Source organism: Cupressus sempervirens, chromosome 6 (assembly GCF_028749045.1).
Source record: "Cupressus sempervirens isolate cs-2001-9-10 chromosome 6, ASM2874904v1, whole genome shotgun sequence".
In the NCBI taxonomy this organism is placed as follows: domain Eukaryota; kingdom Viridiplantae; phylum Streptophyta; class Pinopsida; order Cupressales; family Cupressaceae; genus Cupressus; species Cupressus sempervirens.
Window position 1 is genome coordinate 92180154 of NC_143123.1, and position 15338 is coordinate 92195491.

The 15338-nt window shown below is 31.8% G+C and overlaps 1 protein-coding gene across 1 annotated transcript; it reads right to left on the reverse strand.

Annotated features, from left to right (window-relative positions):
* Positions 1 to 5567: 5567 nt before the first annotated feature.
* LOC149551348 (uncharacterized) lies at positions 5568 to 6381 on the reverse strand. The gene is made up of 2 exons (XM_089789662.1): positions 6167 to 6381; positions 5568 to 6044 (listed from the first exon to the last, which is right to left on the reverse strand). The coding sequence occupies exons 1-2, from the start codon at positions 6300 to 6302 to the stop codon at positions 5737 to 5739; spliced, it is 444 nt and encodes a 147-aa protein (XP_089645788.1). The 5' UTR covers positions 6303 to 6381; the 3' UTR covers positions 5568 to 5736.
* Between the last annotated feature and the right edge of the window lie 8957 nt (positions 6382 to 15338).

The following is a 15338-nucleotide window of genomic DNA, read 5'->3' on the forward strand; positions in this document are numbered from 1 at the left end:
AATTACTTAGCAAGAGAAAGATTTTGTATCAGATATAGAGTATAGCATAGAACAATCATCTTAGAGGGAGTTATTAAATTTTGAGGTATGACTGATAAGTCATGTGTTGCCAAATTTGATATTTTGAAATTTTTGTATAGAAGCCGAATACATACTAGTTATCTGTGTTATGCTCATAAGGATAAGATCGTCAATGCATGACCAAGTGTTTTTGATACTCATGTCAAAGGGGGAGATTATTGATCCCAAATTGGTTTTTACTAATGAGTGACGATACACTTAAGTCATATACTTAGTTCTTACTGAATAAGTAACATATGTTGAGCATAACATATAAGATAGTACATGCTAAGTAAATAGTGAGTGCTGAGCCACTCAAGTGCCAAGACACTCAGATGTCGAGCATATAGTATGTGCTGACTGATTCAAGTGTTAAGCAAGCAGTGCATGCTGAGTCATTTAGATGCAAAGTGACACCATTGAAGCTATAGTTGGTGCTGAGCACCAAGAACTTCAGATGTCAAGTAATACAGTTTTAACATAGTTGTTTGTATTGGCACAAACTACTATATAAACCATTTTTGGGCTGACTTAAGTATTGTTTTATGATCTTTGTTGATAAGGATGAATCTTCATTGTGAATCCCTATGCATGACATGCATCCAATCAGAAAAAGGAAAGGCTTAAGTGGCAATGTGGGCGAATCACTATTGTTGATTCATACATAACCCTAAATCACTTAGGTCTTCTGAAGGAAGACAAACCCTAAACTTTCTAAGAATGCTAAAGAGAATTGAAGTGAGTTTTGCGTGTGCAAAAAGAGCATTCATGGTGATTAAGGTGGCATGAATTGAGTTGCATTCAATTATTCGTTAAAGGAGAATAGAGGAAAGGATTCAGAGGATAGCCAAGATACATCTAATTAGAAAGGATCAAGTACACATCAATATAGAAGTGATATGACATCAAGCAATAGAGTGCTAATTGAAGGATCATTACTAAGACATTCTAATACATGAATTAGTTAAATCTTTTAACAGAGTAGTCTTAATAGGCTATTGCAAATCCTTTAACAAGGTCCTTACTTCATTGTAAGTTAATGCCCTTTTTATCAGGCACACTTTTAGCAGGGTGTTTAAGTCCTTTAATAGGGTAAGATCTAACAATCTTGTAAGCCTTTAATAGGGCAGACCTTTCACAAGGTAGATCATGTTTCATGATCAAACATTGTAACCTTTGTTGGATACACTTTATTACTAGAGTAGTGAAGATTTGTGGGTGTCATCCCCACTCCAGTTTTACCTTCTTCTTGGAGGGTTTCTAGGTAACCAAATATCTTGTGTCATACATGTGTTGAATATTTCAGTTTCATGCTATGGATGTATATGCTTAATTTGGTATTTTAGTTTATATGCATAGATTGTGAGATGGATGTTTGGTGAATAGTTTTAGAGGTTGAAAAATTTTGAGCATTGATTCCCCCCCCTCTACTTTCCTATTGTATTTCCAACACTCAAGGAGTTGTAGAAATATGCAACTGGTTCATGTTCTAGTGCTTTATAAATGTTTTAAGTCCCTCTAATTTTTTGTGTTGGTTTTTTTTTCTAGTTTTGTTGTGGGTTAATTTATGGTTGGTATGATGCAGTGCTTGGATGCTTGTTTGATCTGACATCATCTTTTTGGTTAGAAAGTTTTTGACTTAATGCTTTTTGTTGGTGGTAGTTTAGTCCATCTAAAAACTCTTTTCGTTTGTTGCGGTTTCTATTTTCAGCTAGCTTGGTTCAGTTTAAAGCCTTTTATTTTAGTTAGTTGTAGTTTTTGTCTTTGGTTATAATCATTTTTTTGTTGGGTCACTACTCATGATCTTTTTGGGCTATTTGTTTAAGAATTGATGTTACTTTTGTTCATGGGTTCAGGATCTTCCCACTTTAATTAATTAGAACTTATATATAATACAATATAAGGTAGATCATGAAATACAAACATATATAATTTAGTTTAAGTATAAAGAGATAAATAAACTCACAAACCATCATGAATGACTACATTCCACATGCACCTAATATCCCAGGGACCAAACATTTACTTGATAGGCATACTTATTGTGTAATCTACACGCAATCTTTGCATACATTTTTTTTAATAATATGCTTCATAATAAGAATCATAAATTTTGATAATATGTTTCAAAATAAGAATCCCATTGTATATTGATAGAAGAACTCATATAAAATCTTGATAAACAATGATCTGAAACATATATACAACTTATTTAATCTTTAAGTAACGAATACATCATATTCATGACTATTGAATTCTTATGTCACATTACAACAATATCTGTCCATTTAAGGATGTCTCCTTTATATAGGATTTAAACCTAGAGTAAAGATAAATAAAATTTAACTATTTAAAGTTTGCTCACAACTTCTACAAGTTTGACTCTTGTAATATTGTTGGTTCTGAACCCCCTATTTTAATTCAACTCCAAATGTTGATTCAAATCTACAAGCTAATAAATAAAGATTTATAAACATCCAAATTGTATTCAATTCTTTTTAGAAATATCATAGAACATTCATTTCACCATTAAATATTCAACATAAAAGAATACCATTCAACGGTTGTGAATTCATTCTCAACCGTTTTAGTCATAACAATGTTAGTTTTTTATTGTTTAGCTTAGAAGGTGGAGAGAAGTTGTTTTAAAGCAACTTGAGTTGGATATTTAGCAATAGCTTTGATTTTCATTCTTTAAAAGAATATCGCTAAATTTTTGATTTGAGACAAACAAGAAGTGATTTTATGTGTTTTAAAGCCAAAGAAAGAAAGAAAACCTTCTTTTCTTGCAAGTTAAGTAAAGTAGCTACGCTCTATATATGTAAGATTGTAGTAGAAAACTTGTAATTGGATTCTTTTAGAATTTGAGAGAAAGTCTACTATTAGGCTGAATAGAAGATCCAAGAGTTACAGGTTTTGCCAAACTGGGGTTTCCTAGGTATATCTATGTTATTGTCTAACAATAATTGTGTTTGTCTTCTGTTATTTTGCTTCTGCTATTTAGTTTCAGTTAATTAACCCAGAGTATTATTTGTTATAAATTAGATAGAACTTCTTTCTATAAATTTTATTGTGTAACTAATCAGTAGTTGGGTTATAAGAAATTAATATGGTATAAGAGCTACATGAATTTAACATGGTATTAGAGCTATGAACTCTGAATACAAAGCCAAGATCTATGACATAGATTACAAATTTTATTTTTTTTGCCTCCAATTTCTTTTATGGCTATGGCAACCAATGATCGAGTAAAGATAGGTTGCAAGGTGGCTACAACAATCATTCTCTGATATAGGGTTCACATGTTGCAGATTGAAGAAGAAAGGATGAGTTGCATGGAGACATTGAGGAAGAGATTTCCTCAATATTTTGAGAGGAAGAGATTTCCTGGAGACATAAAGAGAAAGGAATATATTTCCAAGAAAAATTGGGGAAGAGGGGAGAAAGAAATTTTCAGCGAGGGAAGTAGAGGCAATTATCCTTGTGGATTGAAATTGTTGTACTTTCAGCTATGGATTTTTTAGATTCTTCCCAACATAGTTTTTAACACAAGTTTTTGTGTGCACATTTAGTGAGACTTTTTTTTCTTAGCAAAGAGAGGATTGTGAGGCTAAGTTATTTTTGCATAATTGCTATGACAATCTTATAGTTTGTTGTTTCTCTTGAAGTTGGATGGAAGGTGCAGTTGTAGATTTTCTTCATCAGAAATTGAGTGGAGAATTGGATAGAAAAGTTTGAATACTTTCCTATTAGCTAACATATAGCAAATATACTGACAAAGCTTTGGTGAAGTTTACATTTGTATTCTTCAAAGATGAGTGTTATTTTTTTATTGTTTAGCTTGGAAGGTGGAGAGAAGTTATTTTAAATCAACTTGAGTTGGATATTTAGCAATAGCTTTGTTTTTTATTCTTTAAAAGAATATTGTTAAGTTTGTGAGTTTGAGAAAAACAAGAAGTGATTTTATGTGTTTTAAAGCCAAAGAAAGCAAGAAAATGTTATTTTCTTGTAAGCTAAGTAAAGCAGCTACACTCTATATATGTAAGATTGCAGTGACAAACTTAAAATTAGATTCTATTATACTTCTAGAGAAAGTCTATCATTAGGCTAAATAGAATATCCAACAGTTGTAGGTTTTCTCCAAACTCGGGTTTCCTAGGTATATCCATGTTATTGTCTAATTGTGTTTGGTTTCTGTTATTTTGCTTCCGCTATTTATTTTCAGTTAATTGACCTAGAGTATTAGTTGTTATAAATCAAATAGAGCTTCTTTTTGTGAATTTTATTGTGTAACTAATCAGTAGCTGGGTTATAAGAAATTAACAAATAAAACATGCATAGGATAAGAATATAAATATTTTAAACGGTTCAAATACAGAGTTCAATGGTTAATGGAAATAACTTCTAATATCAAATCACAAGATTCAATTTGTTGACGTGGTGATTATGTTTCAAGGACGAGATCTTTCTCTTCTGATGGCATCACATACTAAGAAAGAAATAAAGTTTAGAAAAATAAATCAATTAGACTATTTAACACTTCTTAAGAATCAAATCTTAATATTTAATGTTTAAATCATAGACAAAATCTACATGATATTAGAACACAAATCATTAATTCGGAATTCCTCAAATCCTTTTACCTTTTATCCCCTATAAAATCCCTCTCCACAATTCTCGAATGATGAATTAAAATATTCCATAACTAAATAGCGCATATTATAGGTTGTAATCCAGCATTCTACCGGTTTGTGCCAAAATGGGAGTTGGAATAGGGCATTGCGTAAAATGGTACGGAAGTTTTCTTGGATCCAAATTTTCTATTCCAAATTACAAAAATTAGGCTTCGCAAACCAGAAAAAATCGATATTGATACCAGACATAAGATACCCTCAAATGTTTTAAACAACGTCTACCATGAGTTCTATGCAATATTAAATGACAAGAACTAAATTTGTTATAATAAATTTTTATGCAACAATTGTATGTTTCAACCTGTGCATTTCTAATAGAAATACTCAAAAGCAAGATCAAGTTAATTCAATTGGCTTAATCCAAAATAGGGAGTTATTGAATTGCAAGACACACAGATTCAATGAAATGAACACCCAAATCTAAATCAAGCAGTAGATGCCCTTGGAGATTATTTGTATCCAGTTCATTATCACATGAAATTTGCAACAATCTGACCCAATATTAGTCAACAGTGATTTTATTGGATGAGATACGAAATGGTACTTAGAATAACGATTTCAAGCTACTCGAGGATCCAATTCTCTTTTCACTGTTCTTAGTCCTCTCTATGTCATCCTTTAATTCCCCTCATGACCACTCTTCCCCAAGGTCATTTTCTTAATTTATCTTATCAAATTCCCCTCAATTTGTATTTATCATTCTTTCAACTTCATGTCATTTTGAAGAGGTCGACATGCATGGAGTCTTTCAGAAAGAACAAGTCGTAACTGAAAGCATTTAAAACATGATTAATAGACTCTCATTACTCGCACTTAAAAACAATGACAACCGGTATATTATTGTATTCATGGTGTGGAAACAAAGAGCTTACATAATATCAGAGCAAATTCATTTCACTATTTGATAAGCAGATCATTTATTTAATATCATTATGGACTATATATGATCTACACAACTTCCATTCAGGAATATATTTGGAAACTATGCTACTTTGCAGGTACAGAACTCAGTAATCTGTGTATTGGAACTACTGGAGCTTGTGCAAGAAAGCCGAATGAACTGAGTGACTGCACATGGCACAGGAAATACCAGTCCACTCACTAGTGGAAGTGGTGGTGGTGGTGCAGATTCAGATACTGCAGAAACATCAACTCCTACTGGTTCAGATACAATAGGAATATCACTTCCTGTTGGTTCAGATATAGCAGAAATATCAACTCCTACTGGTTCAGATACAACAGAAATATCACTGCCTACTGGTTCAGATACAACAACAGGAATATCACCTCCTGTAGAGTCATTGTATGCACAATATGAAGATCAAGTATCCTTAAAACTAATTCATAAATATGATAGCATTCAAGAAAGAAAATAAAAATAGAATGCAAAATTGTTGGAGTTGAATAGCTACCTGAGGCCAGGGATTGTTTTGACATGTCTTGCACGGTAGACATATGCTTTGATAGGCGAGCTTCAATGGAAACGAGGATGACGGCAAATGCAATACTCATCCCGATCAGATGAATTCTGCCAGTGTTTTTCGTCATCTTGATGAAATTCAATGAAAACACAGAGAGTAATGTCCTTATAGTATTGCCTCGAATGCAGCTTGAGAATTTAGGGTGATGAGGGGGATGGCTGTAAGCTGGGTTATATAGTGGAAAATTTTATTGTAGGGTGGTATGGTGGAAAGGAATAAAAGAGCTCACACTGGCAGTGTGAGTAGCATAAAGTTCGGAAGGCCAATTGCATGGGGCCTGAAAATAGTGAAGCCATAAACGTACATGACCTGAAAAGTAGTTAAGTTTTGTGAAAGTGATGGGATCTTTATGTATTATATTTCGTCTTGGTAAATTTAATCTTATTTGATTAAAGATTGAGATGGATACAATTACGCTAAGTAAATTAGAAGATTTAGACTAAAAAATTAAAGTATAATTTTTAAAATTTGAATGTGAATGGCATATATGCTCTTTTGAATTCAAGACAAGAAATACATATTAGAGATCTTTTGAATTCAAGACAAGAAATACATATTAGAGACATTGCTCAAGGTCAGAAAATCACTTTCACACCCTTACTAAATTTCTCAAGAAAACCTATAGAACCCATCGCATGATACTTATTCAAACCATGACTTAGCTAAGGTAATTACGACTCAAAATTTTAAGGGTCTATTGTCCAAAACCTAGATGCTCCTACACCAAGGGCTTGGAAAGGAGTTTGAGCATTGATTTTTGTTTGCAAGATTGTGTGCTAGAAAGATGATTCTAAAGCTTCTCCAAGTTTGAGTAGAGGTGATGTTCTTGTATGAACTTGCACTTTGTAAGTGTATTGTAATCTCTATTAATTGTGTTATGTGTTTATTGTTATTTTATTTATTCTCTTATTTGTCTCTTGAAATATTTGTAATAGTTCAACTAAAATTTTAGTATCATCCTCTCAAGATTAGCGTAGGAAGAAATTAAAGATATCTTTGCTTATAATAATAAGATGAAAAATAATAATATTTTTTGAAAATTTAATATTTTCATACCATTAAATAGAACAAAAACTTGCTCTTGTTTCCTTTAATGACAAAAAGATTATATTATCTCATAACCTTGCATTCACTCTTTTCCATTGAATTCTTCCTTTTTTATTGACAGTATTTTATATTTTATTAATATAAAATAAAAGCATTATATTTTAAATTATTATGAGGGATAAACCACCAAAGTATTAACCCATGTTATGACTTTAATTTGATAAGTTGCTATCTACTATAAATACCTAATTGCCATCCTAGAAATGAATAAAAATGAATGAGGTCCCCCTTTACATCAACCCAAATAAATTTATATTATACAAACATACAAGAGAAAATGATAATACAAAATTAAATGTTCTAAAAAATTTTAAAAGTAGCCTTATCCCTATTGATTGAACTAGTCTTCTCTAGAGAAATCCAAAAACTACTTTTACCCCATGGCCTCCAAACACAAAATGAATTTCAAAAAATGAGTTATTTTATACAGACATGACCATTCTTTTTCAAAACAAAAATGAAAGAGCTTGGACACATCTACCCAAATTTTAAAAATGTGTATTAAATAGGCACAAAACAAGTTACTATTTTTTCTTATTTTCTTACTTGAGAAGAACATTGATCTAATAATCTTTTGGTTCAAATTTCTAAGTGTTCACACCTTCCTTCATCATCACATTATTAAAATCTCTTCTTATAATTTCTCATTCACTCAGAAAGACTTTTACCACCATCAAAGTTCAGTTTGATTGACCATTCTTCCGATTTAATCAAGCAAACAACTTGGTGATCCTTTATGTCTAGATTAACCCAATAATTCCCATTAACAAATTATTATCTATTAAATTTTAAACAAAATTAATAAATACATTAGCTGTAGTGCCTACCCTCGCTCATATCTTTCTGGACACATTGTTGCTATTATTATCGGACCATGTTAGACTAGATTTATGTTGATGGATTAGTAGCATTGTTTCGAGACTATCAGACATTATGTTATGGATTCAGTTGATGTATGATGAGATTATTTAGACTCTACATTTCATGTATGCATGATGATCATTACATTGCTTTCAGTTATTGATGATGATTAGTTAGATGGTTTATTATCACAGGTGTTTTATTATGGATACTTACCCCATACTTGCATGTGTATGGTGTGCATGTTTTTTCTTATTATATGGTGTTTCTGATGTGGTTAAGGAAGGGAGTTGTAGTCACCCGCTAGTCGGGATCTACACGATGCACCACTTCCTGCCATTGCCTGTTTAGCTTAGCATTATATATATTGTATGTACATGCATGGTTTTTATTCAGGTTGCAGGTATTGGGTATCCACTTCCATGAATTGCCAGGATGATCATACCCCATTACACTATCTCAATGATAAGAGAAGGGAGATAAATTCTCAAATCCAAATCCCAAACCCTTAAACCATTGTCCTAGAGAGATAGGATGAGTATCTGGATATTTTACCCACCGAATGTGTTGGATGACATAATTCATGATTTTTAACCCTTTAGACTAATTTTGTGTGAATTGTTCTATGATGGGTTTTCATATTTTATCTTGGAGGTCTATGGTGAATTTTCTATTAATTAAGTCTTGATAAATAGATTTAATTAATAAATTAATTATTTGGAAAAAATTAATATAATATCATGATCTTTGATATTTTGACTATAATTAATTAAATGAGAATTAATTGAGAAAAAGAATTAAATAAAAGAAATTAGAAATTAAAATTAATAATAATTATAAAATAATAATAAATTAATAAATTAATAATAATAATAAAAGTTATAAAAATTAAAAATGAAAGTTATAAAAATTAAAATAAAAGTTATAAGCTTGCCTAGGAGTAAACGCACCTCTTGATTTCACTTATGTTAACAACACAGGAATTAGTGCACCAATTAAAGCACATGGTGTCTACAACCTTATGACTCATCTAGAAGGTTGGAAAAGATGCATGCTTAGTTGGTGACACCTTCTAGTTGTTTCTAGAGACATTCTAGGTGCTTCCTGAGAGTCCTTTATATTTAGGCACTCCTAGAGGCTTAGGGAGAGGGTTTGGAGATTGTTTTTGGAGGACTCAAGAACGTGGGAGAAGGAAGGAGCTTGCTTTGCAGTTTCTGAGGAGAAGCGAATTAGCATTAGAACCCGGGTAGACTCTTGTGATTTTACCCATGTTATTTCCGCATCTTGCACTTCCTGTCTTCTTCATGTCTTCCATATGCTTTCTGAGGGTTTTTCCTATTTTGGTTGTATGCCTTCTTGATATGGGTAGTTAAAAATCTATTTGAAAAAATTTTATATGCGTAGATCTGAGGAAATTATGGGGCTATGGTTAAAATTTATAGTCAAACCTATTAGAAGGATTAATGGATAAATTTTGTTCATTAGGATGCTCGTTTTTGCTTTTAAAAATAAAAAAATAAAAAAATTTAAATAATATATTGTTTATAAATTATGCAAATTTGCATACATATATATATACATACATTTATATATATATATATATACACATATTTATACATACATACATACATACATACATATATATATATATATACATATATATATATATATATATATATATATATATATATATATATAAAGAAAACGTTGTATTGTTTAAAAATCGTTGCAGTCGAAAAAGCTATTTGAAAATGTAATTATATATGCATTGGAGGGGGGTGGATATACTCCCACCCCCCTTGTACCACCACTGTTCATGTTAGAGTTTATTTAGCTCAAGGTACCCGTGCATCGCAGGGTACCCGTGCGGGAGCTTAATTCTTTTTAAGTCAAAATTTGGGTGGGGCGGGTTTACCCCAACCCCATACCCATTCACTTTTTGTTCGTGGTGGTGGCCAGGACCGTATGTGCTATGGTGGGGGTGTAGAATCCAACATCTCCGCTGACACCTATGTGTGCAAACCGCACGGCCTCATAAAGGGCCACTGTCGGATATTAAGTGCTACGATTTTTGTTTTAAGTGCTCGACTTTAAAATGTCTCCTTACTTTGTATAATAAAGTTTTGGATATTGTTAAAGTTTTAATAATGGTTTTTATAATTATATATATATATATATATATTAATATTAATAAATATCAATTGTTATATAATAATGTTAGTATTATAATGTAAAGTATTAATAATTTTTAATAAAGAGATAATGAAAGTGATTAAATATATGGGAGCAAAATTGGTTATTATATAATGTTAATTACTATGTATACATATATTTATATATATGTTAATAATTGACTTTCCTATAGTATCTCAGTTTATTAATAGTAAATTTTATTGGATGTAAATTTTGTTTGCTGGTCGAAAAATAAATATTAAAAGAGAATTTGTAATTGCCTTTATTGAAACATGATGGGGGTCTCTTTTTCAAATATTATATATATATTCTTAGAAACATTTTGGAATAATGAGTTAATGGTTATGGGGAGAATATTTTTGTCTATCAAACAAATACATGGGTTCGGTAAAATGTATAAACTTCTCCATTCAATATCTAAAATTTGGAAACAAAAACTAAGACCTCCATACTCAATTCAATTATGTAATCTTAGCAAACCAAAACATGTGCTTGCATAGTGTTTTCTCTATGCTATTTGTTTTGGGTTTTGGGTTGACTAGTGTTGAACAGTTATAGGACGTCTACCAGAGGCTAGGGGGTTATGATTGTGATGTCATGATGATGCCATATTTTCAATCTTTATAAACCCAACCATGGTCATGTTATGGTATGCTCTATGAGATGTTGTATATACTATTTGTTATTGCTCATCAGTCTTTATGTGTGAAGCTGAGATGTATGTGTGTCTGAGACACTTGACTTAACCATTTTTGAGTCATTGATTAGTTATCCTTGGAGTTCTTTCTAGTTGCCATGATGGGACTGAAAAATTGATTTATTCTTGATGATGTCATGTTGTGACATGTTTGACTCAACCATTTTGGAGTCTTCGATCAGTATGATTTTGTGATATATTTTGGTTATTGAGAAACCAATGATTATTATGATTATTAGGGATACCTTCAGTTGCCAATAGAGAATTGTTGTGGTCATGATTATCTATGATATTTTTCAGTTGCTCATGGAGATTTGATGTTTATATTATGGATTATCTTTTGTGATTTTGAGATTTATGATTCAATGAGCTTAGGGTAGGTTATCTACTTGTAGTGTTGGGAAGTGGCTTGCAATGGGGGCCGGGGCCCTAAGAGGCTGCTAGGGTAACTCATTGTAAGTTGTTTTAATAAGTGAAAACATTCACACTTAATACTAACTAAATGAACCTAAAAAGATAATTGTTTTGTTCTCGCCCATGCCTCGAGTGCTAGTACAGACTAGGATGGAAGTAGAGAGAATGCTTGGTTGCGACCTTGCATTCCATAGTATGCCTTGTCAGTATGAGAGGATACTAGTGGCCGCATAGGAATCAGTAGGGACACTAGAGTCCTAAGCTAACTGCCAGGGTAACTTCTACACGATTAATGCGATGACACTTGCCTGCTTACAGAGTAGGTTTCCTACATGTCATTGTGTGCCTCTGGGATTAGATGTCAGTTTTGTGATTGGAACTTTTGAGTTAGTATACTTTTAGGATTCTTGGACTTATAGAGATTTATGCTATGTGATTTGGATAGCCTATTTGGGACTTGAGATTATCTCCTCAGCATGGTGGGAGTGGACCACTTAGGTTCCACGTGGTCAGGTGGTAGTGTTTTTCCACTGTTATCATTTGAGATCTGTTTGAGACACCGTGGCTGATGCATTCTTGTTGGCATCTATCTTCATGGATTATGAAGGTAGACATGTATCCTTATATTGATGATTTGCATATGTAGATGATGATATCTTATGCTTTACTTTGCATGTTAGATTACTTTCTGCATATGATGTAGTATGTATAGGTGTGACATTCCTACTATGTTAATATCGATGATCTCTTCGATGATTTGGAATGTTACGCATGGATGGATGGCTAGGACCCACAATGGTCTAATGATGCTATTAACGGTTGGGAGGAACCCTGCACTTAGATATTTATGTTTGATGATTTATGGTTATCTCTTATGACGATGTATCATGTATGATGTATGGTTTCACATATGTATATATTTTTAAGCCTATCATACCCTGTGACATGTACAGTGGATGATTGAGCATTCAAAAATGTAATTTATGAACATTGGACTTTTCATTATTATTTCATGAGGATGTGATGATAGATGAATAGATAAATTAGATGTGATTCAACATTAAGGGATCGATGGAGAATGTAACCTGTTATGTCTATGTATACTTTTAGATGGACATTGCTATTGCTTCTGTTATTGTGTATAAGTTATATGTGGTATTTACTTTCATGTATTTAAAAATAAAATAAAAAATGCTACCAAACTTAGTGAAATTTTAGGTTAATTCTTTGGATCCCTTGGCAGGGCATTACATTAGCATTCAAAAATAGAAAATATATTTCTTTAAATAAGTTTTACTATAAAACTAGTTGAGCATTTATTACTCCTCATTTTAATAACATTTTGAGTAAATTTTAAATTATTTATAAAATTTCAAATTATTGTCCATCACATGCAAACATTGTTGAGTCAACCAAAACACTTTTTCAAATAAACTCATTAAGCATATGGGTTGCCATTCAAAGTTCTTATTTTAGAATAAATATTGTCTATACCCTATGAAACCTAGTGTCAATTTTCTATTTAAATATCCAAATAAAATCTACAATATGCTCTAATTTGATCTCAAGAAACCAAATATTTTTATTCAAGTTACATAATTTGAATAAATAGAATATGGTTCTTGACCATCTTTACAATTTTTTTTTTCTTAATAAAAAATAATTTAATCTAAGCTATAATTATATAACAAAACTTACATAGAATGATGAACAATATGAATACAACCTATTTAAATGAAAGTTATTATACTAAACTTTAGGGAAGAGGTCCCAGAATATATTAATAAGAAGCTCATACTATTGATAATGATGCCAATTGTATAAGTGAACGATAAACACAAAAATTTGGAATATTTGTACAAAAAAGCTCCACAATTAATAATATTCTCATTCATATCCTATATATAAATTATATGGTAATAAGATCCATTGGACAACCTCACTAAATATGCAATATGTAATGACTCGCTTGGGAATCCTTGGAACACACGGATAAAACATGCACTCAGTAAGGTTTTTCTTAAGATACGTTACTTTAAAATAATGTAGAGTAACCAAGTGCAATAATAAACACATCTAAAAAAGATAATAATATAGGAAACATGGCATAACTCACATGTTCACCTACACAAGTAGAGATCATATTAATACTTTCAAAGATCTTGATGTAAGTCTAGGTAGTTTGCTTTCTTAGTCCTTATCTTCTCTAGAACTTTCTTAGGATTTCTCTTAGCCTATTAGGGTTCAATTTAATACCCTAACCTCTAGAGGATATCTATCCTATCCTCTAACTACTCACATCCTAGTTACAAACTAACTGGACAACTTCAATTCTTGATCCATCTTGTCAATTTCCACACGTACATGGAGCGAGGGACTCATGCATGAGATGTTAGACTTCTCATAGGATTCTAGACACAATCCTCACAAGCTTCACTCAAGTTCTTTGCATCTACAACAAAACTGTCAAAAATGGGTCTAATTGAATTAGCCCTCCTACTTGGGTTTTTGTACCATAACTCTAAATTTCTCTCAACAAGGTAACACAAAAATTATGGATTCGAGTGCCCTTTTGGAAAACCTAAAGGATTTTGTGGGTCTTAGGTTCACAAGTCATCCACACACCTGAAAGTAATTGTTATGCCTATATTCAAGGGTTTCACATTAAGAATGACAGTATTTTGAAACTTATTCCTATTGCACATAGAAACATTACTAACCCCTCTCCATTAAAAATCTCTTGTTTTGAAGTATCTTTCACATTCAAACCTCCAAAAGCTACTTGAAAGCATTGTGATTGCCTAATCAAGTGATTGTGACTTGCCTAGGGCATCACATTTAAAATGCTTAACCAACACTCTAGGGCCCCAATATATATACATATTGTACACTAGCTCCACTTCCATTCATCTTAAGGTCGTGATGAATCCATGCTAGGAACTCATGGGGGAGCCATGTTTGTAAAAATTGTTACAACTAGACCAACACATAGGGTATTTACAAAATATTTTCAAAACCCACTCAAATGAAACCCTAAAAAATAGTAACTTGAAATAAAAATAACTATAAAAGCATGAAATTCAATAATCCAATGCAAAAACTCAAGTTTTAATCCATTATTGTGAACATGCAATCCAAAACATGAAAAATTATCAAAACTGGGGCATAATTTGTAGCTTTTTAATGACAAAAATTTCCTTGTACAATATTCAACCATTGGAACGTGTCATTTCATGGTTTTTATATGTTTAATAATAGGTTTTAGATAGTTATATCAACTATTAACCTCAGATCCACGACATGTTCATTTCTTACTCAAATGTTGTCAAGCAACTTTTCAAAGTTATAGACAACTTTTGCATTTTTGCAATTTTTGAACCTCTATCACTTGGAACCTTTTGACTAGGTCTAACATGGTCCATTTATGATTTATATAGGCATTATTTAGCCTTTATAGCATCAATCCACATGTTTTTGACCACTTTTCCCTATTTGACAACTTGTCAATATTTGACATCTTTTTGATATATTTCTCATCTCTTGCTCCAAATGATATGTAGGATCTTCAATCCATACAAGGGAATGTATAAAAATTGTGGAGGACAAGATAGGTTATAAACCATACCTTTCTCATTCTTTTACGGTCCTAGACCCATAACCCCTAACACAAGCAACAATAAGCAAGCAAACCAAAACCTCCTAGAATGGATTGAACCTAGGAATAAACTTAAACAAAACCTTGAAAGAAAGGTCCAAAATCATATTCCTGACTTGGCTAGAATTATTACATGCCAAAATAAAACCTAGAAACCAAAACAAGGAGCTTTGACT

Coding starts and splice junctions, on each gene's coding strand:
- LOC149551348 (XM_089789662.1), bottom strand. CDS start 6,302: ATGACGAAAAACACTGGCAGAATTCATCTGATCGGGATGAGTATTGCA. Junction 6,045..6,166: donor AAAACAATCCCTGGCCTCAG/GTAGCTATTCAA, acceptor ATGACTCTACAG/GAGGTGATATTCCTGTTGTT.